This window comes from Phytophthora sojae, assembly GCF_000149755.1.
Source record: "Phytophthora sojae unplaced genomic scaffold PHYSOscaffold_2, whole genome shotgun sequence".
Taxonomy (NCBI): Eukaryota; Oomycota; class Peronosporomycetes; order Peronosporales; family Peronosporaceae; genus Phytophthora; species Phytophthora sojae.
Genome location: NW_009258116.1, coordinates 8,911,783 through 8,938,119, shown reverse-complemented (window position 1 = coordinate 8,938,119; position 26,337 = coordinate 8,911,783). Strand labels below are relative to the sequence as shown.

Here is a 26,337-nt window from a genome sequence, read left to right as displayed (position 1 = left end):
TTAGGAACCGGATACAGGGGGTCAGCGGATTGTGAGCGCCGCATTTTGCTGTGCGACCGCAACAACAACGCCGTTAAACTCGGCGTACTCAAAATGCGAGGCCCTCTATACCATCACAACGCCACACCCTCTCATCCACATACAAACTTCCATATAACGTCCGTATATCCCTGCATCAACCTATGCTCCTACATCATTTTCTCATATTCATTCCCACCGTTTATTTGCTCTCACAGATTCTGTACCATACAAACCCTTATATGTCGTCTTTGGTATCACCTATAACGGGGTCCGCCTCTTCTCGGCACCGCGTCAGCAGCTCCGCCTCCCGTCGCTGAAGCTTCGAGCATTCTACCGCCACCTGCCCCCGTTGAAGCTCCATCCATTGAGAAGCAAGCTACCGTTACTGCGCCAGAGCATGTCGCTCCTCCGCCTACGATGCCTCCAGTGCTGCCTGCAGTTGAAGGCGCCGACTTGACCACGAAAGGGTACGTTAGTGTCAGACTTTGTTGACTGCTTGGTCTCACAATCTGCGACTTGTGTTCTGCTATAGACCTGAGGAGCCCGCTGTGGACACCGTTGTGGAGCAAGTGACGGAGATGATGGGGATGATGTAACCCCGCCGTCGTCAAGTAGAGCAGAGCAGAGCACACCGATATTAGCGCAGCATGAAGCGCAGTGCAGTGCTGTAGGTGGATTCTCAACATGGCTACAAAATAAAACTTGATTTCAGTATGCTCTCACTTGTCACAGACCAAAAGACCAATTGCTCACACAACTATTGATTGACACCGGGGCCGATGGCACGGCGGAATAGGAACGCCGAGAACCCTGTACGCGCCGCGACGCTGCGCAAATGGTACGACCGGGCGTGGTGGTTGGGCGTGCACGTGTACGGCTACGTGGTGCTGGGCGTCAAGGGCGCGTTGAGTCCGCAGGCGCTGCCGATGGCCCAGTTCGTGGTCTACTTGGTCATTGCGGTGGTGACCATCGGCTGCTACATCGTACTGCAGTTGTCGTCGCCCGGACAACTCGACAAGAGGCCGATGCTCGCGCCCGTGCAAACCGCCTCGCCGAAAGAGGCTGGCAGCCCACCGCCGGTTGCACCCGAAGACGGCGACGACACGGAACTGCTGGCGGACGGACTGGAGAATGGGCACGCGAGGGACAGCGCCGACCTGCACTTCTGCAACGAGTGTCACGTGTTCCAACCGCTGAGGACGAAGCACTGGTGCGAGCTGTGGCTATATTGCTGGATGTTATTTTGCTTGGACTGAGTCGTGTGTTGTGTCTGCAGCAAGGATTGCGCTAGGTGTACGCGGCAGTATGATCACCAGTAAGTGGTGATCGACTAGTTTTCGGAGCTTCGACGACGGGTTGAGCTGGAATGTTCACTTTTGTTTGTTGCTCTGTGTAGTTGTGATTGCGTCGGGACGTGTGTGGGCGAAAACAACCGTCGGTTGTTCATGCTGTATCTGTTGCTGCAGATTCTGGAGGGTGCGGTGATGATGGACGTGACGTCGCTGGCGTTCACTGAGGGAGACGACATCAACGACTGGTTTAAGACCAATGCGCTCTTCATCGTGCTGTGGTTCATGCTCCTCTGCGTGCTGCTCATCGCCGTGCCGCTCTTTTGCTACCAGGCCTTCCTCATCTCTACGAACCAGGTACGTGCAATGCAGTACAAGTACTCACCCAACTGGAGCAATTGGAGACCAAACTGATGCATTCGCTCGCCTGATGTTCCGGTTGCAGACCTCGTGGGAGCACGCTCGTCGATCCTCCATCACCTACCTGCAAAATCTTCCGGATAAACGCTCTCCGTTCGACCGCGGGGTGCTCAAGAACTGGTGGGTCTTCATCTGCAACGGCGACCGCAACAAGTGGGTTCACTCCACCGCGGCCAAGCCCGTGACCTCGCGCGATGACGTCGCCTCCACTTTTGTATAGCTCCAAATACCCAATTTTTGCTCCGAGACTAAATCGCATTCTCTCCATACAAAACCCAAGTTCAATCTGTGTCGCAACATAAACTCTGCAGCAACTTGGCACACGTGGCCGAAGGTCAAGCTGGCCGTGCGTGCATTGAGCATCTGGACCCCGATCACCTCCACCGCCATGGTCCTGACCTCCGCAGCGCTCAATGCCGCGCTGATCGTGGCCTCCGTGGCGCTGGCAACAGGCGCCGTGCTGCTCCTCGCCTGGATCCGCGCACCCATTGCTGAGGCCAAGAAGCTCGCAGCGGAACTGGACCCCCCGCAGGAAGGCACGTACCAAGACCCCAACGACAACGACAAGCTGTACGCACCCCACCCCCTACATGCATGCAATTTACTGCATACTTATTTGCATCGACACAAATTTATGTGTGCCTGTATTCACATATTTTAGTCGGCCATTCGGGTCATTAGGCGACGAGAAGGCCCAAGTGTCGTTGAGCGTGGTGATCCCCGCGTACAATGAGGAGCAGCGCATTCTGGTGACGATCAAGGACACGGTGGCCTTCCTGGACGAGAAGAAGAGCAAGGACCCTTCCTTCACGTACGAGATTCTGGTGGTGGACGACTGCAGCGTGGACGCAACGGTGGACGTGGTCATGAACGAGGTCAAGCGGTACTCGGTCGACCGCATCCGGCTGCTGAGGCTGCAGAAGAACCACGGCAAGGGTGGAGCCATCCGCAAGGGCGTCATGCGTGCTAGGGGCAAGCGCGTGCTGTTCGCTGACGCGGACAATGCCACGGAGGTCAGGGACTACGACAAGTTGGCCGCGGCCATGGATGAAGCGCTGGCACAAGGCAGCAATGGGGTCGTCGTGTGCGGCAGTCGTGCGCACCTGGAGGAGCAGGCGATCGCCAAGCGCAATCCGCTGCGGAACCTGCTGATGTACGGCTTCCACTTGATTGTGTCGACGCTGTGCATCAAGAACGTGCGGGACACCCAGTGCGGATTCAAGCTGTTTGACCGCAAGGCCGCTCGGGTTTTGTTTGCGCCGATGCATATCGAGCGATGGGCGTTTGATGTGGAGCTGCTGTACCTCGCTGCCAGCAGCAACATGGCTATCAAGGAAGTTGCGGTGCAGTGGACGGAGGTACCTGGTTCCAAGCTGAGTGTGATATCGGCGACTCTCACGATGCTGCGTGAGATTATCCTCATTCGTTTGTGCTACACTGTCGGCATCTGGAAGGTCAACGACGGCGGATTCCGTCTCGCTAAACGACCGTGAACATACTAGTTGTACTGAGTTTGGTCCGTGCAGACCCCCTAGGGCGCAAAAAACTTAAATTCATGCCTATCTGTTCGTCTTGATTCTACGTTCAAAGCTGGAGACGATGACGGCCTCAGCTTTGGTCTATGGTAGGCACTTGCGGGTGTCGTTTTGGTGTATCTGCGTGCTTACCGAACGATTTTCTTGTGGTTCCACTGACCCATCAAGTTTTTCGGTGCCTACGATAGTTGAACGGTAAACAAAGAATGTTAGAGAGCAATCAACAAGCGACTGGCTCGAGAACTTACCCTTGCGCTCACAGTGCCGAGGGAGCCTCGCTTCTTCAAAGGCTGGTTGTCTCGTTTCATTCCTTGTCGGTCCAAGTGCTTGCTAGATTTCACGTCCGTGGCGCGATGGGAGGCGTCGCCCGAGTTCATGAAGCTTAATCCATATTTCCTGTTCATCTTGGGCGATGCCGTCACCTTCGTCTCTGGCGCAAGATTCAGCGTTCGCTGCTTGGGTCGTCGATCTTCCTCCGCCTTTGGGGTGCCGCTACTGGTGTCCTCTAAGCCTCCTTTTTGCCTGTCCAGCGGTGTTAACCACGAGCGAATGCCGACGCTTGATTGCTTCGAACGAAACTGCGTCCGGCGTGCATTCCAGTCATTTTTGCTTGCACTGTTTGGACGATCAGATTCACGCCCGCCTGCGGCTTTCATTTCGTCCTCGACCGTCTTGACGGCTTGCTTTTTTTCGTTCTCCAGTGCAAGGTACGCATTCAGGTCTGGAGCGGTGCTTTGTTTCTCGTGTATCTCCTCGACGTGATCGATGAATTTCCCCAGGAAGCCCTTCTTCTTCCGTGGCTCTCCACCAAAAAACTTGCTGATAGTCTTCTGGTTCTTCCTATGTGCTGCGTCTCGGTGCTTTGGCTGCGTGGGGGTTGATCCACTTCGTTTCCTCTTGAGTGACGAATGCTTTGTAGGCTCAGGTTTGTCGTACTTGAATTTCTGCTCAGGACGTCCATCATGACGGCTGTTAGGCGACGCCTTCTCTCCACCATGCTTCTTCTTCAGCTCGCCCTTTTCGTGAGACCGGCTGCTCGAGTGGTGGTCCGCGTTATCTCTCGGCGTCAGTGATTTTCTCTTCTTCTTCTTCTTACGTTCCGGCATCGCCTGTTTCTCAATCGAATATTTCCTACTCCTCGTCTCGTCAGCCGGAGTTGAACTCGTGAAGAAGCTACTCATGATTTTCTTGCTTCCGGCATTGGCCTTGTCAGCCTTCTCCTTGGCCAGCATCTTCTTGGTCGTCTTCATCGCATCCTCCAGACTCTGCACCCAGCAGAATAAACAAAAACGCCACCATTAAACTCGTATCCGTCATCAAGATATGCTCAAAACATCCATATGCCCACCTTCTTCAAGCCCGCATTCAGTCGATCTGCTCGCGTCTCGGCCTCCACCTCTCCATCCACTAGCCTAAACGTCCGCAGCTTCCGCCACTTTGCATCTGCACAGCACGCCACCCCGTCTCAGTACACATTGCAACTCTCCCCACTACAATACAGCAGCAGCAACCCAGCGGCATCACACACCATCCGAGGAAATGTCCACGTCGTTCCGGTCGCGCTTCCGCTTCAACATGATGGTCAGCGGCAGCCTATAAAGTTCATCCACATCACCCCCAATTATCAGCTGAAACGCCACGGGTTCCTGCGCCTCGGACGCCAATTCCAGGCCGCGTACATCTCCTGCGTGTCCACGCGGATCGGGAACTCGTCGTCCTTGCGGTCGATGCGCAGAACTTTCGCCACGCGGTGGCCGCGCGGGTCTCCAGCCACGAAGGCCTGTTGTTGCGGAGGCGGAAAGGGGCGTCAATGGGCGATTGTGACTCTCACAGAGGGAGTTGGGGCGCGCGCATTGGCACACAGATACTCACCATGGAGAAGTACTCGACCGTGTCGCCAGGAAACAGCGTCTCGGCCTGCAGCTCCGACGCCGAGAGCCCCACCATGGCCGTTGCACTCCCTCCACCACCTTTTGCGCTTTTGGTCGGGCTTTAGTGACACGCGCGAATAGAGCGATACTTACGTAGGGGACTCAAGTAAAGTTAAACGAGCTCTAACTTTACATATGTGTACTTTCCCAGGAGATTTGACGCCACAGAATCAGATATCTTTTTGAGCATGAAGGACGTCGGCGCTGCTGCTGCGGACGTCTTGGTCGTCCTCGCCTTCGACCACGCGCTAGTGGACGCTGACTCGAGCGTCCACATCGCGCATGAGTTGGACGCCGATTTGGCCGATAATGTTTCGTCGAGTGGGGACCGCGCCGAGGCGATGGACAACTTCTTCAAGCAGCTCGCTCAAAAGCGTCCGCAGTTGTCCTACAAAGACATCCGCACTGCAGCAGAACGTCTTCCGTTCAGTCCTCAAATGATGGACGCTGTCCGTCTCGCAGCAGTGGACTTCGGTGAAACGATCAAAGTCGTGAGCGACACCCCCGTCCTCTTCATCGAGAGCTTCCTGCAGTCCCAAAACCTGGTCCAGCAAGTGGACGAGGTGGTGGCCAACACCACGCACTTGGAGGACGGTGGGAAGCTGCTGAGGGTGAGACCCTACCAGGAGGCCCACGTGCCTCCACACGGATGCTCGACCTGCCCCAAGAACTTGTGCAAGGGGAAGGTGCTGGAGCGCGTCCTACAGCAGCATCGGTACTCCCGAGTGCTGTATATTGGGGCCGGTGCCAATGATTTTTGTGCGGCTACGAAGCTATCCACCAATGACGTGGTGTTTGCTCGAGCTGGAGAGGAGGACAAGCTGTTGCCGCTGTTAACTGGAAGTCCGGACGAGATTCAGGCTCATACCCGGCAGTGGAAGACGGGGGAGGATATCCTCGCCTACTTCCGAGATTTCTTCTACCGGCAATACCCCGAGTATCGAGCGTCAAGTGCACCCGAGCTGCCGTTGACGAGTGGAGGGGAGTTCGAAGTACCAATCGCGGTTCCGCCGACTCCTGGGAAGCTGTTAGTGGTTTTCGACTTTGACGATTCTCTAGTGAACGAGGACTCGGACGTCTTCGTGTTCGGGTCGTTCCACCCGGAGCTGTGCCAGACGGTCTACCAACGACACGCCAAGAAGCCGGTATGGCCCAGTGTATTCGACGACATGCTCCAGGTTCTGGCGGAAGAACGACCCGACGTGACGCCCGAATTGATCCGCGAGAGGGTGGCGCGGATCCCAGTGCAAGCGCGGATGCTGGATGCGATTCGGATGGCGGTGGAGCTGTTTGGAGCTGAGGTTAAAGTCATCAGCGACGGCAACACCTTCTACATCGAGAGTATGCTGGAGCACCGAGAGCTGCGTCAGCACGTGAAGGAGGTCTTCGCCAACCCTGTCGAGTACGATGCCACGGACGACGGACGCACCAGGCTTCGCATCCGCCCGTACCACGCGGATCATCTGGAGCCGCACGGGTGCTCGTGGTGCCCTACGAACATGTGCAAGGGCAGCATCTTGGACTCGATCCGCAGTGCCAAGGCGTACACCCGAGTGATCTACGTTGGAGACGGCACTGGAGACTTCTGCCCGGCCTCACGACTGTCAAAGTGCGTCCTTGTATCAACTAACTACTGCCTCTAACGACCTAGTAGCTAATGAATTATGTTGTGTTGGTTAGGAACGATGTGGTGCTGGCGCGTTCTCACCTGCTCACCGGAGAGCCGTACGGTCTGCAGAAGCGAATCAACGCCAACCCTGGCGTCGTGCAAGCGCCTGTGGTGTCTTGGAGCACAGGCTACGACATTTACCGGCGGCTCGCACAGTTCTGCCAGCCACCGTACGCCATCCCGAGCACTGTCCCGCGGGTCTCTGGCAGCGTCCTGGTTGTCTTTGATTATGACTGGTCGCTGATCAATGAGAACTCGGACACCTTCATCTTCCAGAAGCTGTATCCTGAGCTGCTTGAGACGCTGCGTGAACGACGTACTAAGCAGCCTTCGTGGACAAAGATCATGGACGATATGCTCGGCGACCTCGCGAAGGACAAACCAGAGGTCACCGCAGACATGATCCGAGACGCCGTGGCCCACGTGCCTATCCAGTCGCGTATGCTTGACGCAGTTCGGCTCGCTGCCGATCAATACAGCGCGGATGTCAAGATCGTCAGCGACGCCAACTCCGTCTACATCGAGAGTATGCTGGAGCACCACGGTCTGGCGCAACAAGTGAGCGAGGTCATCACAAACCCCGCCGCTTTCAAGCCGATGGATGGTGGCCGCAGTCGACTCCATGTCGGACCGTATCATGCGGGCGACGTCGAGCCTCACGGGTGTGCCTGGTGCCCGACGAACATGTGCAAAGGGCGAATCGTCGACTCTCTTCGCCGCGCACACCCGTACACCAGTGTGCTGTACGTCGGCGATGGATCCGGTGATTTCTGCGCAGCTACGCGCCTGACGAAGTAAGTTCTTGCTCGACTTGGGGTTTGACGGCTGAGTGTTGTTCACTGGACTAACGTTATCCATTGGTGACGTTGTGCGTGCGTGTGTAGGAACGACATCGTCTTTGCTCGTGCCGATGAAGCGGACGGGAAGTCCTACGGGTTGCAAAAGCGAATTGACGCCAACTCCAATATGGTCCAGGCGTCGGTGGTGCCTTGGAGCTCGGGAGACGATATCTACCGTCACTTCGCGCAGTTCTTCGACGCGCCACTTTGGTCAAGTTGAAAAATTTGTTGAGTACGACCAAACTGTGTTGGATTTGCCCAAGTACGCACTCTGCGTTTACACCAATCCGTCGACTCGAGGTCGATTTATGGTGGTCTAAATGTCATTTTCAATTTTTTGCTGGCAAAACGTTAAAAAATAAAACTTCACGGGTTGATTTTCTGTTAAAACTAAAGCTTTGGTACGGTTCAAACTTAAGCTACTTCAGGCTTTGGTAAGAGCACTCACGCTGCGGTATGCGCTGAAGAACGGAGGAACGTGACGGTAGATGTCGTCTCCCACCGACGCCTGAATCAGTATCAATCCGCTTCTGCAGCCCACAGGCATCCCAATGAAAGCAAAATCAAACACAAAAGAAAAATCGCCCTCAACTCCGAATCTTCACTCCAAGCGAGCCCTCTTACTGTCGCTGTCGTCCGTTTCTCCAGTGTATTCCCGCAGCTGAGTCAACTCCACCTTGTACTGCCTCAACTTGTGCTGACACTCCGTAAACCACTTGCGCGTCTTCGTAATCGCCACAACCGCGTTTGCATCAGTGGAGCTCGCCTCCATCTTGAGCGAGGCGCCGACTTGCGGTCCACGCGTCCATTTCGCCGCGTAGTTGCTCGCGTCTTGAAATCCCTTGAATTTACGCACTCCCTTCGCCATCGTCATCGTCTCGGCTAGCCCTTGTAGAAACTCTTCCACCTTGGCATTATCCGGGAACTTTGCGTCTGGCATTTGCCACGAGAATGGCTTGTCCAGCTTCTCGATTTGGTTCTTGAGCCACTCAATCCGCTTGGAGACAAGCAGAGCGAGCAAACCACCCTTCTCGTCATCCGTATCCACCCCACCGAAACACTCCAGCGACTTCTCCAAAAAAGCGAGGGACTAAAGAGGCTTGGGTCGAGTTGTTTGAACTTGTCTGCCAGTTTCTCGACCATGGGGTCGGAGTTCTTGCTAATCACCCACTTCAAAATGAGACCGACCACCTAAGATGCACACAGCTCTTCTGTAGTGAACTCTTCCGCCTTTTCCATTGCAAGTTTGAGCAGAGAATCTTCCGCAGTCCCGCTATCCAGTCCGTCGAGAACGAGCAGTGCCAACGCCATGGTTGAGTACCCACTGTCATCCTCTTTTGGCGCGTACGCGTGCTGACGCATACAAGCCAGCAAGGGTTCGCCGATGATAGCCCAGTCAAACTTGCGGGCAATCTGCGTGATGACTGGGATGAGAGTACCATTGTCTGTCCGCTCTCTGAGCCCCGCACAATACGCGAAAGGTGTATCGTTCTCGTTCCTGTGGTAATGCATCCCTTTGAAGAAATCTCGCACGATCTCTGGATCACCAGCCTCCACTGCCAACTCGCAAAAAAGTCGACAAAACTTGACGGAGAGAGAATCAGGGCAATAGATGTGTTTAACCTCTACCTTGGCCCTCGCAATCATATCCTCCATAAACGCACGGAGTTTGGCAGCGTCCACCGGTATCTGAGCGTGAAAAACCTCCATAGCCACGTCGAAAGGCATGACCTTCACAGCATGTTCGGCATGCTTCACCTTGGGCCATGCAACATCGCGTATCTAGCGTACTTGGTGTTCTTGGTCGGTCCTTCATTGCCCATGTACCCTTCCTCCTTCTCGGCGCCATGAGGGATCCACAGTTGAGACAGCGTTTCTTGCCTAGGGTTTAAGAAGTTGAGTAGTGCAGACTTTCGAGCCTTCCCGAGACTCTCACCGCTGACGGAGTACCAACGCATCGACTCCTTGCGCTCACCTGGCTGCCAATCACACCAACGACCCGGATCGTACTCAATTTTGTGCGCCAACCGCACGATGAAGAACTCAAGCTGCTTGGCTGCCGGCACGAGCGCATTCGCCTCTTCAAGCGCGTGGAATCTCGCGCTGTCGATGCCCTTCAGAGCCCCAGTCCCCAGGCCCTGAATGTTCTTCGCCGTATACTCGTGAGACAGCAACAGAGCAAACGGTTCATCGGCTTCTTCGTCCATGTTGCTGATGTGACCAGCCAAGTCTTCACTCAGCGGCGCGTCGTGAGCTTTCTCGAGGTGGCGCATTGTTGGAGGCAGGCAAATCGAGTACACCAGCGCGAGTCGGAACCCCTTCGTCACCTTCTCGAGAGCATGCTCCGCATCCGCATAGTGCACGGCGTAATGGGGAAGAAACGCCGCCGTTCCGTCGGCCTTGCCGAAGTCGTGGCGGTGCCTCACCTCGCCCCCTCGATACACGACCAAGTCGCCACCTTCGTGGGAACTGGGCAGCTGGACGACCAGCGTGACGATCATGCCGTCTTCTTTCTCCGTGTCTTGGTGCTTGACGAAGTGACCACCTTCGCCGTACACCAGCAGCTTGTACAGCACGCATTGAAGCGGGATATCCCTGTACCCCAGTCGGTCTGCGATGAGTTGGCACAGTTTCTCCATCCCGCCCTGCCACGTCATGTTCTCGAATCTCACCTGCGAGGGCACGAGCTGCCAACTCTGACGCACGGCCTCGTCCATCTTGGTCTCGAGGTTGTGTCCGAAGGGGGACTTCTTGCACATTTCGATCAGCTTTTGGGCAAGTTCGGCAGTAATGGGAACCGGGATTGACCCGATTTCATTGATGATGCCGCAGGTAAAGTATCAGCTTGTCCTCCAAATGAGTATTCCCCCGCTTGTTCGTCTGCGCGAGCCAGTACGTTGCTGATCTGTCTGGCGGTGCCCGAAGGGACTGGGACGTCTTCGGGCTTACCTTTTCCACCAAACGGCCACTTGCCCTTTTCAAAGTCGCTGTCGCTCATTGCTTTGGTGTCTCGCTCGCTGAATGAAGAATGAAAGCTGAAAGACGTTGGGAAGTAGTCGCTTTCGATCGGTCAGAAAGAAGCGTGAACCTTTCTGCGAAAAGACGTTGGGAAGTAGTCGCTTTCGATCGGTCAGAAAGAAGCGTGAACCTTTCTGCGAAAAATCACTGACCGATGGATAGACTAAGACTAACATCCAAGATAATGCGTTTTTGGATTCCTTCATCACTTGCAGATTTGCTTCCGCCTAATGATGAATTCCTCGCCCCGACCCGTACTTACTGCAGTCACTGTCGTTTGCCACAAGTATTTTCCCAAGCCGCTGCCGCGACTTGCATTTCGTATTGACAGCTTCATCGACACATTTTCCCACCAGGGCGCTCTCGTCAAGGCTTGCGAGCGAGGCGACTCGGCCCAATCGTTGCAGTATTTTTTCGCCCGCGAAGACTCAATCTCCTGGTGCGATGCAGTGGAGAAGGCCGTGAGTCATGGATTCACGCACGTGCTTCAGTGGATGGCGGGACTTCCCGTTGCGCAGGGCCCCTGGGCAGCAGATTTTGAGAATACCATCGAAGTGGCTGCCGAAGGTGGACACCTCGAAACCATACAGTGGTTGCATGACCATTATAAGGTAAAATACTCGACGCGAGCGATGACGTCCGCCGCTCGGAACGGTTATTTGGACGTTGTGCAGTGGTTGTTCGCGAACTCCACTGAAGGATGTACCAGTGATACTGCGAATGCCGCAGCTAGCAATGGTCATCTAGAGGTGCTGGATTGGTTGTGGAACTTGCGAGGTGAAACTTGCACCAAGGCTGGAGTCACATCTGCTGCTGATCGTGGACACCTGGAAGTTGTCAAATGGTTGAGTGAACACGCTAGAGACGAGTTCGATTCGAGTGTAATGGATTCCGCCGCAAGGAATGGTCATCTATCGGTAGTCAAATGGCTTCATGAAAATCTCCCGGAAGGCTGTACGACTGCAGCCATGGATGAAGCTGCTGGAAATGGTCATTTTGCAGTGGTGGAATGGCTACACCAAAACCGGGAGGAGGGATGCACCACTGGGGCAATGGATAAAGCTAGCGCTAAAGGTTACCTGGACGTAGTGAAGTTTCTCCACGTCAACCGCCGTGAAGGCTGCACCACTTCCGCGATGGACATGGCCACTTGGGGTGGGTATGTGGATGTTGTTCAGTGGCTAAAGGAAAATCGGACCGAAGGTTGGTCAGAGGATTTTCGTGACGAGGGTATAATCGATGTCGCCTACCATGGGCACCTCGAGATGCTGAAATGGCTTCACACGAACTTGCCAAATGCAACTTGGACGCTCGAAGTGATGGACACGGCAGCTCGAAATGGCTACATGGAGATAGTAAAATGGCTACACGAGAACAGAGAGGAAGGCTGCAGCACGGAGGCCATGGATAAAGCAGCCTCAGAAAACCACTTGGAGGTGCTCAAGTGGCTGCACAGTAACCGCAAAGAGGGCTGTACTGCGTCTGCAATCGACTACGCTGCTGCCAATGGGAACCTGGAGATTGCAAAATGGCTGCACGAAAACTGCCATAAAGGATGCACCGTCGAAGCCTTCACGCTCGCTGCCAAGAACGACAAGGCGGAGATGCTGCAATGGTTGTACGAGACTCAACCACGAGAAGCCGCTGCCACTCCGAAGTACGCCATCGCGATGCTGGCCAGTGTGGCTGCTTGCTACCGGCCGTGTCCCCGTGTGGTCAAATGGCTGTTTGAAAATGGAGAACCTACGTCTGGAATTGTGGAAGGCACGGCGGTGGGGAGATACAATCTCGAGTTAATTCAATGGCTCGTCAAGCGGCGTCCTAGTTTCAACACGCCTAAGGCCGTACGAATTGCCGCTCAGAACCGCAATGTGGCATGCATGCGCTGGCTCCTTGAGCAATTCGGCAAGCTGGACGAAGACCTGGTGGTAGATTTGGTGGGCGAGTTCGGCTACAGGGAAGTGTTGGCACTTCAAGCGGAGAGGGTTCGCGTGGCGTCGCTTGCTAGTGCTGTGCGGAATGGTAAATTTGACGTTGTGAAGCAGCTTTTCAAGGGGGACCACGAAAGGTTCGCAGACACGCAGCGGGTCATCCGTGAGGCGGTTCAAAATGACCAGGAGAACATTGTGCAGTGGCTGCGCCAAGAGGTTAACCTCGAGGACCGCTACACTTGGGATTTCGGGCCGACCATAGGTCGTACTAGAAATCGGGATGACGATACGCCCGAAGGTAGACAGATTATGTCGGCGATACTCCGCAAGCACCCACACTTCATGTAGTCCAGAGTTCAGTTTGGCGCACCTGCTTAGGATATCTTGCACTTCGAACAATTGAATTGTGTATTTTTGAGATGAAGTCATTTGAGTCCTAGTCTATCCATCAATCAGAGATAAAATGCAGAAAGGTTCACGCTTCTTTCTGACCGATCGAAAGCGACTACTTCCCAACGTCTTTCAGCTTTCATTCTTCATTCAGCGAGCGAGACACCAAAGCAATGAGCGACAGCGACTTTGAAAAGGGCAAGTGGCCGTTTGGTGGAAAAGGTAAGCCCGAAGACGTCCCAGTCCCTTCGGGCACCGCCAGACAGATCAGCAACGTACTGGCTCGCGCAGACGAACAAGCGGGGGAATACTCATTTGGAGGACAAGCTGATACTTTACCTGCGGCATCATCAATGAAATCGGGTCAATCCCGGTTCCCATTACTGCCGAACTTGCCCAAAAGCTGATCGAAATGTGCAAGAAGTCCCCCTTCGGACACAACCTCGAGACCAAGATGGACGAGGCCGTGCGTCAGAGTTGGCAGCTCGTGCCCTCGCAGGTGAGATTCGAGAACATGACGTGGCAGGGCGGGATGGAGAAACTGTGCCAACTCATCGCAGACCGACTGGGGTACAGGGATATCCCGCTTCAATGCGTGCTGTACAAGCTGCTGGTGTACGGCGAAGGTGGTCACTTCGTCAAGCACCAAGACACGGAGAAAGAAGACGGCATGATCGTCACGCTGGTCGTCCAGCTGCCCAGTTCCCACGAAGGTGGCGACTTGGTCGTGTATCGAGGGGGCGAGGTGAGGCACCGCCACGACTTCGGCAAGGCCGACGGAACGGCGGCGTTTCTTCCCCATTACGCCGTGCACTATGCGGATGCGGAGCATGCTCTCGAGAAGGTGACGAAGGGGTTCCGACTCGCGCTGGTGTACTCGATTTGCCTGCCTCCAACAATGCGCCACCTCGAGAAAGCTCACGACGCGCCGCTGAGTGAAGACTTGGCTGGTCACATCAGCAACATGGACGAAGAAGCCGATGAACCGTTTGCTCTGTTGCTGTCTCACGAGTATACGGCGAAGAACATTCAGGGCCTGGGGACTGGGGCTCTGAAGGGCATCGACAGCGCGAGATTCCACGCGCTTGAAGAGGCGAATGCGCTCGTGCCGGCAGCCAAGCAGCTTGAGTTCTTCATCGTGCGGTTGGCGCACAAAATTGAGTACGATCCGGGTCGTTGGTGTGATTGGCAGCCAGGTGAGCGCAAGGAGTCGATGCGTTGGTACTCCGTCAGCGGTGAGAGTCTCGGGAAGGCTCGAAAGTCTGCACTACTCAACTTCTTAAACCCTAGGCAAGAAACGCTGTCTCAACTGTGGATCCCTCATGGCGCCGAGAAGGAGGAAGGGTACATGGGCAATGAAGGACCGACCAAGAACACCAAGTACGCTAGATACGCGATGTTGCATGGCCCAAGGTGAAGCATGCCGAACATGCTGTGAAGGTCATGCCTTTCGACGTGGCTATGGAGGTTTTTCACGCTCAGATACCGGTGGACGCTGCCAAACTCCGTGCGTTTATGGAGGATATGATTGCGAGGGCCAAGGTAGAGGTTAAACACATCTATTGCCCTGATTCTCTCTCCGTCAAGTTTTGTCGACTTTTTTGCGAGTTGGCAGTGGAGGCTGGTGATCCAGAGATCGTGCGAGATTTCTTCAAAGGGATGCATTACCACAGGAACGAGAACGATACACCTTTCGCGTATTGTGCGGGGCTCAGAGAGCGGACAGACAATGGTACTCTCATCCCAGTCATCACGCAGATTGCCCGCAAGTTTGACTGGGCTATCATCGGCGAACCCTTGCTGGCTTGTATGCGTCAGCACGCGTACGCGCCAAAAGAGGATGACAGTGGGTACTCAACCATGGCGTTGGCACTGCTCGTTCTCGACGGACTGGATAGCGGGACTGCGGAAGATTCTCTGCTCAAACTTGCAATGGAAAAGGCGGAAGAGTTCACTACAGAAGAGCTGTGTGCATCTAAGGTGGTCGGTCTCATTTTGAAGTGGGTGATTAGCAAGAACTCCGACCCCATGGTCGAGAAACTGGCAGACAAGTTCAAACAACTCGACCCAAGCCTCTTTAGTCCCTCGCTTTTTTGGAGAAGTCGCTGGAGTGTTTCGGTGGGGTGGATACGGATGACGAGAAGGGTGGTTTGCTCGCTCTGCTTGTCTCCAAGCGGATTGAGTGGCTCAAGAACCAAATCGAGAAGCTGGACAAGCCATTCTCGTGGCAAATGCCAGACGCAAAGTTCCCGGATAATGCCAAGGTGGAAGAGTTTCTACAAGGGCTAGCCGAGACGATGACGATGGCGAAGGGAGTGCGTAAATTCAAGGGATTTCAAGACGCGAGCAACTACGCGGCGAAATGGACGCGTGGACCGCAAGTCGGCGCCTCGTTCAAGATGGAGGCGAGCTCCACTGATGCAAACGCGGTTGTGGCGATTACGAAGACGCGCAAGTGGTTTACGGAGTGTCAGCACAAGTTGAGGCAGTACAAGGTGGAGTTGACTCAGCTGCGGGAATACACTGGAGAAACGGATGACAGCGACAGTAAGAGGGCTCGCTTGGAGTGAAGATTCGGAGTTGAGGGCGATTTTTCAGTGAGCTTTGTCCACTAGTTAAGATGCTCGGAATCCTAAAAACGGAAATCAAAAACATCTACGACTCGTAGATGTTTTTGATTTCCGTTTTTAGGATTCCAACAAACTTAATGACAAGGCTTGTCACAAGCTACTGGGGATTGGGATATAATCGAATTATGCGGCACGATGACTCCCAATGAGGTTTCAGTGCGCCGTTCGTCTCCTTGCTACGCAGAGACGTCGCGAGCCATCGGACCACGTTAGACTTTTTTCTTCACATTGTCGGCGACGAAGCCATGGGGCCGTGCACTTTAAGCTCGTCGCTCAAGTCCAAGCCAAGAGACGGTATTGCTGCAAGGACGTTCTCCATTGGGTCGTGTTCTCTTCTTGCCCAGCTTGGTAGCTACTGCTTCCGGTGCGGAAGAATTAGGAATTAGAAACCGCTGAGGTCGGGCGGCGGTGGGTGATACTCGGTGAACAACACACGCACACTGCGAGCCCTGCTCGCCCTGTGGGTGACATCTATTGTTGGACACGCCCATGGCCCGAGTTGATCGCGTTAGGCTTGACCTGAAGATACTTTACACCCGCTCCGATGGCTTCATGAGCGAGCTGTACTGCGGAGCAGTCGCGAACGAAATTTGCAGCGCTGATTTCCACTGCCCGCCATCCTGACGCCCGCGACTGATTTAACCCACTCGACAGTGGCTGTCCTCAATGCTCTCTGATCCAGCGTTTCCCGACCACGCGATGCACTTAAGCCACACCGACCGATGCAATATAACGTTACTTGTATTTGTACAGCTCGTCAAGATCTTGGCTCCACTAACTTTCAAAGTCAACGCGTACTTACTAAGGCGCCATTGGTAAAACAAGCCAAGCGTTCATCGACTAGCCACCTCCTTCTATTATATATTATCAGTGCGGTGCCGCGCCCGGGATGGCTGCACAACGAACAGCGAGAGGTGGTGTACCGGCGGTACTGCCGTACCGCGTACCGCCGGCGCTCAATCTGCGCGCAGTACATCAATGCCGGGCTTCCGGCGATCGCGCAGCACTCATAAAGCTCAGCAATTTCGTGCGTGTCAAGCGGAGCTTCCGAAAGTACCGTAGTCGTCGTCAGGAGCATGCATCCCGCTAGATCGGCAGCACCCCGCGCAACGGCAACGACAGCACATTAAAAACACACACAAAGCTGTGAATCGCACAAGGGCCTCTAATAAAAGCATACTGGGGGTTGGTTGCACCCCCAGACCCCCGCATTAGAAAAACTAACTCCGAGTGTGCGGCAACGGGTCCGTTCGCTGGAATGCTCGTCGCTGGGCCCGCCTACGCAAATACCGCGCGGCCCTGCTTCGCGGGCACCCCGCGCGGGTTTGCTACGGCTACGCTCCTCGCAACCGCTCACTACCGCCTTCAATTTGGGAATTCACGGATCTGTGGTGTTTTTAATATTTTGTCAACGGCAACGTCGAGTCCTAGCGTTCAGACGATGGGATTCAGCTGCAGCGCAAAGAGCTTCGCAGATGCAAATCAACGCGTTGACAGCCAGTGGGCAACTTGTTCGTTGCGTTGCCACCACAGCATTTTGCTGCGCGTAAGCCTCGGCGGTGGCGCGCAATCGCAATCAGCCGTTTCGTTAGCGACTTCAACTTAACCCATACAAACGTCAAGTGACATCTTGCCGTATGGTCAGTCGCAATCGCGCTGCACCGAGATTGCTCGCCCAGTTTGAATGGATCTATTGGATTAACCCGATCGCTTGGTGTCTTCGCGGTCTCGCTGTGAACCAGTACCGTGCTGCCAGGTTCGACGTCTGCATCTACGAGGGTGTCGACTACTGCAGCAAGTACGAAATGAACATGGGCGAGTACTATCTGTCACAGTACGATGTGCCGTCCTCGAAGGTGTGGGTGTGGGCCGCCATGCTGTTCATGATCGCCTGCTACGCGCTCTTCATGGCTCTGGGGTGGTACGTGCTTGAATACCACCGCTTCGAGAGCCCCGAGCACACGATCATCAAGGACAAGGACGAAGAAGCGGACGGAAGCTACGCACTGGCAGCAACTCCCAAGGGATCCAGCACCAGCTCGGCGGCTCGAGCGGTTGCTTTGGACATCGGGCGCGAAAAGAACTTCACGCCGGTGACCATCGCATTCCAGGATTTGTGGTACTCGGTGCCGCACCCGAAGAACCCGAAGGAGTCGCTCGATCTACTGAAGGGTATCAGCGGATTCGCCAAGCCTGGTACCATGACGGCTTTGATGGGATCCTCGGGCGCAGGCAAGACGACGCTCATGGACGTGATCGCGGGTCGTAAGACTGGCGGCAAAATTCAGGGGAAGATTTTGTTTAACGGCTACGAGGCCACGGACTTGGCCATCCGACGATGCACGGGCTACTGCGAGCAGATGGACATCCACTCGGATGCGACGACGTTCCGCGAGGCCTTCACGTTCAGCACCTTCCTTCGTCAAGACAGCAGCATCCCGGACAGCAAGAAGTTCGACTCGGTGGAAGAGGTGCTGGACCTGCTGGACATGCACGACATCGCAGACCAAATTGTGCGCGGCAGCTCGGTGGAGCAGATGAAGCGGCTGACGATCGGCGTGGAGCTTGCCGCCCAGCCAAGCGTGCTGTTCCTGGACGAACCGACCAGCGGCTTGGATGCACGCTCGGCCAAGCTGATCATGGATGGAGTTCGAAAGGTGGCCGACAGCGGACGGACCATTGTATGCACGATCCACCAGCCGTCGTCCGATGTGTTCTACCTGTTCGACCACTTGCTGTTGCTGAAGCGCGGCGGTGAGACGGTTTTCGTCGGTGAACTGGGCGAGAAGTGCCGCAAACTGGTGGAGTACTTCGAGGACATCCCGGGTGTTGCGCCGCTGCCGGAACGGTACAACCCTGCCACATGGATGCTCGAGTGCATTGGCGCCGGAGTCAACAACGGCGGTCACAACACGATGGACTTCGTCGAATACTTCAAGAACAGCGAGGAGAAGCGCGTTCTGGACAACGAGATGGCTCAGGAGGGTGTGACCGTCCCCGCTCCCAACCTCCCGGAGATGATCTTCCAGAGGAAGCGCGCCGCGAGCTCGTGGACGCAGGCCAAGTTCTTGACGATGCGCTTCATGCGAATGTACTGGCGCACGCCCACGTACAACATGACGCGCTTCGTGATCGGCCTGTTCCTCGCGTTGCTCTTTGGACTAACGTACGTGGACGTGGAGTACGTGAGCTACCAAGGGATCAACGGCGGTGTGGGTATGGTGTTCATGACGACGCTTTTCAACGGTATCGTGTCGTTCAACGGCGTGCTGCCCATTGCCTCCGGTGACCGCGCAGCTTTCTACCGGGAGCGTGCGAGTCAGACTTACAGTGCACTCTGGTACTTCGTGGGCTCGACGATCGCTGAGATCCCGTATGTCTTCTTCGGCTGCTTGATCTTCACGGTCATCTTCTTCCCGTTGGTCGGCTTCACTGGGTTTGGTACGGGAGTGCTCTACTGGATCAACGTCTCGCTGCTGGTGCTCATGCAGACGTACATGGGGCAGCTCTTCGTCTACGCGCTGCCAAGTGTTGAAGTCTCCGCGATCATCGGCGTGCTCGTGAACTCGATTTTCTTCTTGTTCATGGGCTTCAATCCGCCTGCCGACTCCATTCCCGAAGGATACCAGTGGCTCTACACGATCACACCGCAAAAGTACCCAATATCTATCCTCACGGCGCTCGTCTTCTCCGATTGCACGACTGAACCGACCTGGAACAGCACGCTCGGCGCGTACGAGAACGTGGGCTCGGAGCTCGGATGTCAACCCGTGACGAATCTGCCGGTGACGATCGACCATATCACCGTCAAGGGCTACGTCGAGTCAAGGTTCAAGATGAAGCACGACGACATCTGGAGCAACTTCGGCTACGCTATCTTGTGCATCGTCGTCTTGAGATTGTTGGCGTTGCTCTCGCTGCGCTACATCAACCACCAGAAGCAGTAAGATACATGAACGCTGTAAACTGAAGTAAATTGTCAAAGTTCTCTTCGCATTTAAAGATTACAATTAGAGATCGCATTATCTTTTTATGTTGGACTTGAGAGCAGGTTAAGGTAATGGTTCCCCCGAGGCTCGGGGCCCGAGCAATTCGCTTTGAGTGAATTGCAGCTTGCGAGCAAAAGGTTTCTGGCATCGGACTCCGTGCGTAATCTTTTCAAGTTGAAGTTGTCTGATCATCATTCCTCCAGCACCCACTTGGACCCGGCGCTGCACTTCGCGATTCGCTGTCTGGAGCTCAAGTGGCCGGAAGAAGGTTCCAGTCTCAGTCCAATATGGGGCCGCTAAGGTTTGTTCTGCTGCTGGGCTCGCTCGCCACCGCTGCCGCCGCAGCAGTGAAGCCGGAGACCAAGCGCTACACGGCGCTGACGCCGCCGCTGTCGCTGTCCCAGGGCGAGGTGACCAACACCTTCCACCGCCTGCCGATCCCCAAGGGCCCCATCGCCGTTTACCGCTTCGAAGCGGACGTGGTGGAGCAGGACGCGGACGGGAACGTGGTGCCTGTGCCCACGTTCGACGCCTACCTGCACCACCACGTGTTCGGGTCCACGCACAAGCAGTACGACGCCATGAAGAGCCGCTGGGCGCCCATGAAGCCCAAGAACTTCAGTCGCAGCGTCGCGTTCGGCGCGGGCACTGAGTGCCGGGGCACCCCGCAGGAGTTTTACTTCCCCTACGCCTTTATGACGGTGGAGGGCGAGGACGAGTGGGTGGCCAACGTCCACATCATCAACACGCGCAAGATGGCGCCAGAGCGCGCGCATCGCTGTCTTGAGTGTCCCTGCACGTCCGAGGACGTGTTCACTGCTGATGCTGTGAATGGGATTCACTTCCGCAATGGCAGCTGCAACGCGCAGCTCCGCTTTGAAGAGAACACGGTTTGCTCGGCCGAGACGTACCATGGAGGGTTGAGATGCTGCGAGGACGCCGAGTTCTGCCTGGAACACGACGAGCTGGAGGTCGCTGCAGCGAGCAACGCCGAGTATCAGTTGCGCTACTCTCTGGAATATGCTGAGATTGTGCCGGAGAACCGCCCGCTGTATCTTGCAGCTTGTTGCGACGCCTCGGGGGATCTCGACCGCATGGGGAACATCGAGTACGACGTGCCGGTGTGCGACCCAGAGACACACCCTGGATGTGTGCACACGCTGTCGACGCGCCAGCGGCTGGATAACGGCAGCATCCCGCTGTTTGCTTATCGCCAGCACCCGCCGGAGCCGGAACGAGAGGTTGAGCTTGTGTATGCTGTTGGTCACCAGCATCGTGGCGGCCTGGGGATTCAGCTCTATGACGACGCGACCGGTGACTTGTTGTGTGCATCTGTGCCCGAGTACGGCTCGGGAACTGAGGCTGGAAATGAGGACGGGTATGTGATCTCGATGAGCACATGCACATTCGACCCACCTCGACGCATGCGCACGACGGACATCGTTCGGATTGTGGCGCTGTATAACAATACGGTGCCTCGCACGGGAGTGATGGGTCTCATGTACATGGCGCTGAGCGACTTCCCGCTCGAGGAAACTGCGGCGGTGACGACGACGGACACTGTTGCGGCTACTGCAGTCTCCTCGGTCTCGTCAGGTGGTGAAGATTGGGCCTTCCTGGGGCTGGGTACTGTTGCGGGGGCTGCTGCGTGCATGCTCGTGATGGCGATTCTGAAGCGATGGAAGCAGCGAGCGGGTTATACCCCTCTGCAGCCCCGAGCGAGCTAAGCATTGGCTGTGTTACGAGAGCGACGAAGTTAAACACCTGCCTGGATGATAATGCAATGTCTTCTTTAGCAAGCTGTCTATCTACCTTACTCCTTCGCCTTAGCCGCCTTCTCGGCCTTGCGAGCGGCGGCCTTGGCCTTTTTGCTGTCGCTGTGATCGTGTTTGCGCTTCTTGGAGCCGTTGCCCTTAGCGGCAGCGGCCTCAGCCGCAGCCTTCGCTGCCTTTCGTGCTGCGTGCTTGGGCTTCAGCTTCTTGCCCAGTCCCGCCGCGGCAGCCGCCCGCTTCATCTTCTTGGTAGTGAGACCACGGTCCAGGTTGTCAAGGCCTGCCTTACGCTTCAGCTGGATGCGTGCCCGAGCACCGGCAGACGCACGAATGCCTTCGAACTTCTCCTTCTCGGTTTCCTCGCCACGTTTGTTCTTGAAGCGCTTGCCGCACACCTGAACGCGCAGCTCGCGAGTCTCCATCTTCAGGTTACGAAGCGCCAGCGTCTTGGCAACAAGAGCGGGGGTCTTCAGCAGCAGGTAGCCGAATCCCTTGCCCAGGCCCGACTCGCGGTCGCGGATGAGGCGCACGTTCTCGATCGGCTCGGGCTCCTCCTCGGATCGAAGGTGCTTCGCGAAGAACTGCTGCATTTGCTCGTCCGTGCACTTGAACGGCACGTTTCCGACGAACACGCTACGGTGGGCGTCGATAACAGGAGTAGAGCGGTCCACGCGGATCTTCTTCTGCACCAGAATCTGTAAAAAAAAACATTGTCAGCGATAGATGCCAACTTTGACGCGATGAATCAACACAACGCACCGTTCCGTTGAGCTTGAGCGCATCTTCCACGCTGCTCTCCTCAGCGAAAATCACGTAGGCGTTGCAGTTGTCCTTGGCGGTGGTCAAGATCTTCTTGTTGGCGCACACCTTCATCATGAGCTTCTGGTTGCCAGCTTCGCCTACCGCACAGCCGGCAATGGGCATATGACGGAGACGCACGCTCTCAACCTTGCCGCACACGGAGAAGTGGGTCTTGATGTCCTTCTGCGTGGCGTCCAGCGACACGTTGCCCACGAACACGGTGCGGCTCGCCTTCTCGTCCTCAATCGTGGGCTCCTTCTGCTCCTCATCTTCTTCTCCTTCCTCCGACTTTTTCTTCTTGTTCTTCTTCTTTTTCTTCTTCTTCTCGCCGTCCTCCGCCTCCTCCTCAGCGTTCTCCTCTTCAGCCTCCTCCTCCTCCGCAGTCTTCTCTTTTTTATCCTCCTTCGTCTCGTTCTCCTTCTCCTTCTTCTCGTTCTCCGTCTGCTCCTGCTTCTTCGCGTTCTTTTTGGCCTTCTTCTTATCCTTCTTCGCCTTCTTCTTGTCGTCCACCGCCGCCTCCTCCTTCACTTCCGGCTGCTCCTTGGGCGTCTCCACCACCGCCGGAGCGTACGACGCCTTCTTGCCGAAGAACGCGGCGCTCTGGGCGAAGCCGTCGGCCAGCGCCGACACATTCTGGTGCTTCACCTGCTCCTTCACGGCCTCCACCACCTCGGGCTCCAGCGCCGGCTGCTCGGGCTCCACGACAGCCGGCGTCATGCTCTTGCTCTTGCTCTTCTTGCCCATGGTGCTGCCGGTCACGAAATGGATGGAAGGCCGTCCGTGCGGACCTTGAAGCGATATTGACCAATCATCGAGTGGATACATGGAATTTTTCAGCCAATCACATACGGTGGACGAAAAAGGCAACTCGGTTATGGAACGTGATTGCTTGACTAGCGCTACCTACCTACACTAACAGAAGCTTCATGTACCATGGCGAAGTCTGCAGGCTTTGGCACAGCGGAAGGATGCCAAACACACTCAGGCCTTCGACCATGTTGAGGGTGGATGCAGGAGGAGGAAAAAAAAGTTGGAGCGGCTAACTATCTGCACCAATTGACCTGACCGACTAGATCTCCATTTGGTCGTTCGTGATGAACTCCTTGATAGCCTTCTTCTGCGAGGACATATCGCGACCCAGATCCGCGCTCAGTTGCCGTACAATCTGCGTGAGTATAAAACAAGTTGAACATATTAGTTCAGGTTCACATTGGCAACTTTTTGAGTGGTAAATGAGGGTCGTGCGTACCTTCTTCACCGTCAGTTCCTCGGTGTCGCCATGAGCGATAATGTCCCTGACCTTGCTACGGACGTCGGCATCCAGCGGATCCGTCTCGGGTTCTTCTTTCTTAGCAACGGCGGATTCCTCCTCGGGCTCGGCAGCGGGCTGCTCGTCGTCCTTCTCAGCATCATCGTTGTTGTCCTCCTCGCCTTCGTCGTTGTTCTCGTCGTCGCTCTCTACGACGCGCGACTTCTTTGCCCGGCGAGTGGTTTTCCTCTTCTTGGTCGGCTTCTTGTCGCCCTCTTCGAAATCGCTGGAGGACTCTTCGCCTTCGGACTCGGTGGCTTCGTGGTCATCCTCCTCGCCCTCTTCCTCGTCTGCAACAGCAGCCTTCTTCTTGGTAGTTCTCCGCTTCTTCTTGGCAGGCTCAGTTTCGCTCTGTATTGTCAATCGAGATCACCAAGACGCACATGCCAGTGAGCTGTAGATTCGCACACCCAAGTTATAGCGGCAAAGACCTACCGCCTTCTTCGCCTTTTTCGCTCGCTTGTTAGCTTTCTGTTTTTCCTTCTTAGCGGCAATGGCGGCCTTCTTCTCGCCGAGCTACATGCATTGCAACGTAAACACATGGCAACCAAAGTTAACGCGTAAGCCACGACATTTCCATTGGCAACCGCGTAGGAAATTCACACCTTCGTCTCCTGCGGGTTGTACAGCCAATCGATCAGTCGGTCAAGAAGGGCCTCCTTGTCGTGCGGCTTGCCCGCCTCATCGAAAGACTTCTTGGAGCGATCCACCTGCAGTCACATAACATCATACGCAAAACGATTAGTAAGGTCAACGTAACAAGACAAACACCCGACAATAGAGCAATACAAGTCCATACCGCAAGCAGATCCATCACTTCATGCACGAAAACGCGCTTCCATTTGCCCATCTTGGCGAACAAATGCTCCCGCAACTGCAGACCAATGACACAGCGTCAGACCACGCTCAACACCATCAAACCATTTCAACTCGCAGCAATCGTCTACCTTCTCGTCCTGCTCGATGATGCCCGAGAAGTCGAGGATGTGCTCCTTAATCAGCTTCATCTGCACCAGCCAGCCAGCCATCACCACCAATGCAATAAGCCATCTACTCCAGCACTAAAACTTCACCCGCAACCCTCAACTGCACGTACGTTCTTCTGCTGGAAGCGACGGCCGTACATGACGCTGTAGAGCTGCTTGATCATGTCCTGCTGCTTCTTGCCCAGCGCCTCCACCTGCCGCAACAATTGCACGACCAAAACCTTCAGAATCGGCGCCAACTCGTAGCAAAATGCGCTTCAGCCTCTGCTCCTGCCGCCCTTACGTTGCTGCAGACGAACTCCATGTCGCGCACTTTGACGCCCTTGCCTGCGGGCGGCGTGAACTCCTCGGGCTCGTCGCTCTTGGCCTGCACGAACGTGAACTTCTGCGTCGTCTTGCGCACGCGGCCGCCGAGGCTCGTGCCGGTCGAGGACGCGGCTGACGACCCGGAGGCGGGCGCCTGCGCATCGGTCGCTGCCTCGGCCTGCGGGTCCACGCTCAGCTGCGCCTCGGGCTTCTGCGGCTCGTCCGTCATCGTTGCTGGCGTCTTCGAGGGCTTCCCGCGCTTTTGCTTGTGACTTCACCACCGCTGAACGCCGGCGGACGAAAACTGAGCGGGTACGGTACTGCACGTTGCACGAAAACGCGATTAGGTTGTAGGGGAAGCTCCCGATGCTTGTCAAAAAGTTACTTTGAGCAGATGAATACGGTAAGTACATGTACACGCTGCGGTATGCGCGTCTTGGGAAATACTTAGTATTATTAATACGGTGAAGCATAGCATCTTGCGGCAATGTGCTTGCTGCGTGAATAAGTGCAATGGACCGGGTGTGAAAACTTGTCACTGACAAGGTGAGGGGTCGTGGGCTTCAACCCCTCAGTGGCAGATGGAGCGACGAGCAGAAAACTCGCTCCGTGATGCCCGAGACCGCGCACGCAGGGGCCGTGCGGCTGGCTGTGCCATCAGTCACGTTTACACTTTACCTTGCCTAGCTCAGCTAGGCTAGCTGCGCAGGCACACCATTGTCGAGTGGTTTGCAAAAGGAGGCGGAGAAACGGAATCGGATAGTAACGGCGGCGGAAACTCAAAGCACCCACTACTCGACGTAAATTATGCTGCAGGCAAAAGCAAGCAAGTGGCCGCAGCCTAACAAATTATCGCTAGAGTACAGTAAGCATGCACGACGGGCTCATTGTTGAAGTGATATCAGACACAGTAGTCCTTCATTGTATGTGAGATGAACCCTACGCCAGTGCGGCACCGCCTTTGACTGCTACCCGGTCCATTCGAGCGCCATGGAGAGCCGCAGAGTCTGCGGCAGACCTCCTCGCCGTATCGGCGTGGCCACAGCAAAGCGAGCGCCGCATCTTGACCAGCTTGTCCCAACTTCGAAAGGCTACCTTTACCCAGCCAAAAAGCTAGAAAACGTCACGAAATATCCCTATTCTGCCCTTCCCCCAGTCGTGACTGCCTTACAAAAACAGGATTTGATAAACTATTTAAGTAAGCTTATCATTCAAATCACTAGTCCCAAGCTGGAGCGATTTAACCGGCTTAGCGAATTTGCTGCAAAACGATCATTGTATTGAAATAGATTCGTTTCAGACCCCCTTCAGAGTCGGGTCAAAATTCAACAAAAGCGTCACGTCGTAACCCGAAAGATTAGAATTTGCCTGCTTCCAGCGCTGCACTAACGCCTGAGGCCATTACGGGACTTCCAGCGCCGGCGGACAGCGCCAAGCCACGCGTGACATCTTCCTCGCCGCGTACTGCACCATTCCCTCTAAAGCTAAGCTTACGCACACT

At 55.5% G+C, this 26,337-nt stretch overlaps 11 protein-coding genes across 11 annotated transcripts; 7 read left to right on the top strand and 4 right to left on the bottom strand.

Annotated features, from left to right (window-relative positions):
• Nucleotides 1-886: 886 nt before the first annotated feature.
• On the top strand, nucleotides 887-3,223 carry PHYSODRAFT_555347 (hypothetical protein; the record flags this gene model as incomplete). The annotated part of the gene is made up of 5 exons (XM_009522585.1): nucleotides 887-1,231; nucleotides 1,298-1,336; nucleotides 1,418-2,270; nucleotides 2,392-2,443; nucleotides 2,612-3,223. Exons 3-5 carry the CDS (start codon nucleotides 2,119-2,121, stop codon nucleotides 3,221-3,223), a joined length of 816 nt encoding a protein of 271 aa, XP_009520880.1. The 5' UTR covers nucleotides 887-1,231; nucleotides 1,298-1,336; nucleotides 1,418-2,118.
• Nucleotides 3,224-4,155: 932 nt separating this feature from the next.
• Nucleotides 4,156-5,212, bottom strand: PHYSODRAFT_555346 (hypothetical protein; the record flags this gene model as incomplete). The annotated part of the gene is made up of 5 exons (XM_009522584.1): nucleotides 4,156-4,530; nucleotides 4,614-4,708; nucleotides 4,794-4,858; nucleotides 4,945-5,045; nucleotides 5,138-5,212. Coding segments are annotated over 5 exons (711 nt in total), but the record flags the coding sequence as incomplete, so codon positions are not given.
• Nucleotides 5,213-5,537: 325 nt separating this feature from the next.
• Nucleotides 5,538-7,924, top strand: PHYSODRAFT_487342 (hypothetical protein; the record flags this gene model as incomplete). Its single annotated transcript, XM_009522583.1, has 4 exons — nucleotides 5,538-6,147; nucleotides 6,229-6,805; nucleotides 6,877-7,659; nucleotides 7,750-7,924. The coding sequence occupies 4 exons, from the start codon at nucleotides 5,538-5,540 to the stop codon at nucleotides 7,922-7,924; spliced, it is 2,145 nt and encodes a 714-aa protein (XP_009520878.1).
• Nucleotides 7,925-8,305: 381 nt separating this feature from the next.
• On the bottom strand, nucleotides 8,306-10,702 carry PHYSODRAFT_326582 (hypothetical protein; the record flags this gene model as incomplete). The annotated part of the gene is made up of 6 exons (XM_009522582.1): nucleotides 8,306-8,776; nucleotides 8,845-8,863; nucleotides 8,927-9,267; nucleotides 9,334-9,462; nucleotides 9,738-10,454; nucleotides 10,601-10,702. The coding sequence occupies 6 exons, from the start codon at nucleotides 10,700-10,702 to the stop codon at nucleotides 8,306-8,308; spliced, it is 1,779 nt and encodes a 592-aa protein (XP_009520877.1).
• A 904-nt stretch (nucleotides 10,703-11,606) lies between these two features.
• Nucleotides 11,607-12,323, top strand: PHYSODRAFT_391015 (hypothetical protein; the record flags this gene model as incomplete). The annotated part of the gene is made up of 2 exons (XM_009522581.1): nucleotides 11,607-11,943; nucleotides 12,040-12,323. Coding segments are annotated over 2 exons (621 nt in total), but the record flags the coding sequence as incomplete, so codon positions are not given.
• Nucleotides 12,324-12,326: 3 nt separating this feature from the next.
• PHYSODRAFT_297193 (hypothetical protein) lies at nucleotides 12,327-13,001 on the top strand (the record flags this gene model as incomplete). The annotated part of the gene is made up of 1 exon (XM_009522580.1): nucleotides 12,327-13,001. The coding sequence occupies one exon, from the start codon at nucleotides 12,327-12,329 to the stop codon at nucleotides 12,999-13,001; it is 675 nt and encodes a 224-aa protein (XP_009520875.1).
• A 454-nt stretch (nucleotides 13,002-13,455) lies between these two features.
• Nucleotides 13,456-15,613, top strand: PHYSODRAFT_257845 (hypothetical protein; the record flags this gene model as incomplete). The annotated part of the gene is made up of 4 exons (XM_009522579.1): nucleotides 13,456-14,222; nucleotides 14,334-14,423; nucleotides 14,717-15,026; nucleotides 15,125-15,613. The coding sequence occupies 4 exons, from the start codon at nucleotides 13,456-13,458 to the stop codon at nucleotides 15,611-15,613; spliced, it is 1,656 nt and encodes a 551-aa protein (XP_009520874.1).
• A 1,865-nt stretch (nucleotides 15,614-17,478) lies between these two features.
• Nucleotides 17,479-19,620, top strand: PHYSODRAFT_257849 (ABC transporter ABCG family; the record flags this gene model as incomplete). The annotated part of the gene is made up of 1 exon (XM_009522578.1): nucleotides 17,479-19,620. The coding sequence occupies one exon, from the start codon at nucleotides 17,479-17,481 to the stop codon at nucleotides 19,618-19,620; it is 2,142 nt and encodes a 713-aa protein (XP_009520873.1).
• Nucleotides 19,621-19,949: 329 nt separating this feature from the next.
• PHYSODRAFT_555341 (hypothetical protein) lies at nucleotides 19,950-21,389 on the top strand (the record flags this gene model as incomplete). Its single annotated transcript, XM_009522577.1, has 2 exons — nucleotides 19,950-21,156; nucleotides 21,259-21,389. The coding sequence occupies 2 exons, from the start codon at nucleotides 19,950-19,952 to the stop codon at nucleotides 21,387-21,389; spliced, it is 1,338 nt and encodes a 445-aa protein (XP_009520872.1).
• An 86-nt stretch (nucleotides 21,390-21,475) lies between these two features.
• Nucleotides 21,476-22,979, bottom strand: PHYSODRAFT_479368 (hypothetical protein; the record flags this gene model as incomplete). The annotated part of the gene is made up of 3 exons (XM_009522576.1): nucleotides 21,476-22,129; nucleotides 22,194-22,493; nucleotides 22,794-22,979. 3 exons carry the CDS (start codon nucleotides 22,977-22,979, stop codon nucleotides 21,476-21,478), a joined length of 1,140 nt encoding a protein of 379 aa, XP_009520871.1.
• A 325-nt stretch (nucleotides 22,980-23,304) lies between these two features.
• PHYSODRAFT_257848 (hypothetical protein) lies at nucleotides 23,305-25,065 on the bottom strand (the record flags this gene model as incomplete). Its single annotated transcript, XM_009522575.1, has 8 exons — nucleotides 23,305-23,400; nucleotides 23,485-23,895; nucleotides 23,980-24,060; nucleotides 24,150-24,254; nucleotides 24,344-24,418; nucleotides 24,492-24,551; nucleotides 24,641-24,724; nucleotides 24,814-25,065. The coding sequence occupies 8 exons, from the start codon at nucleotides 25,063-25,065 to the stop codon at nucleotides 23,305-23,307; spliced, it is 1,164 nt and encodes a 387-aa protein (XP_009520870.1).
• Nucleotides 25,066-26,337: the final 1,272 nt, after the last annotated feature.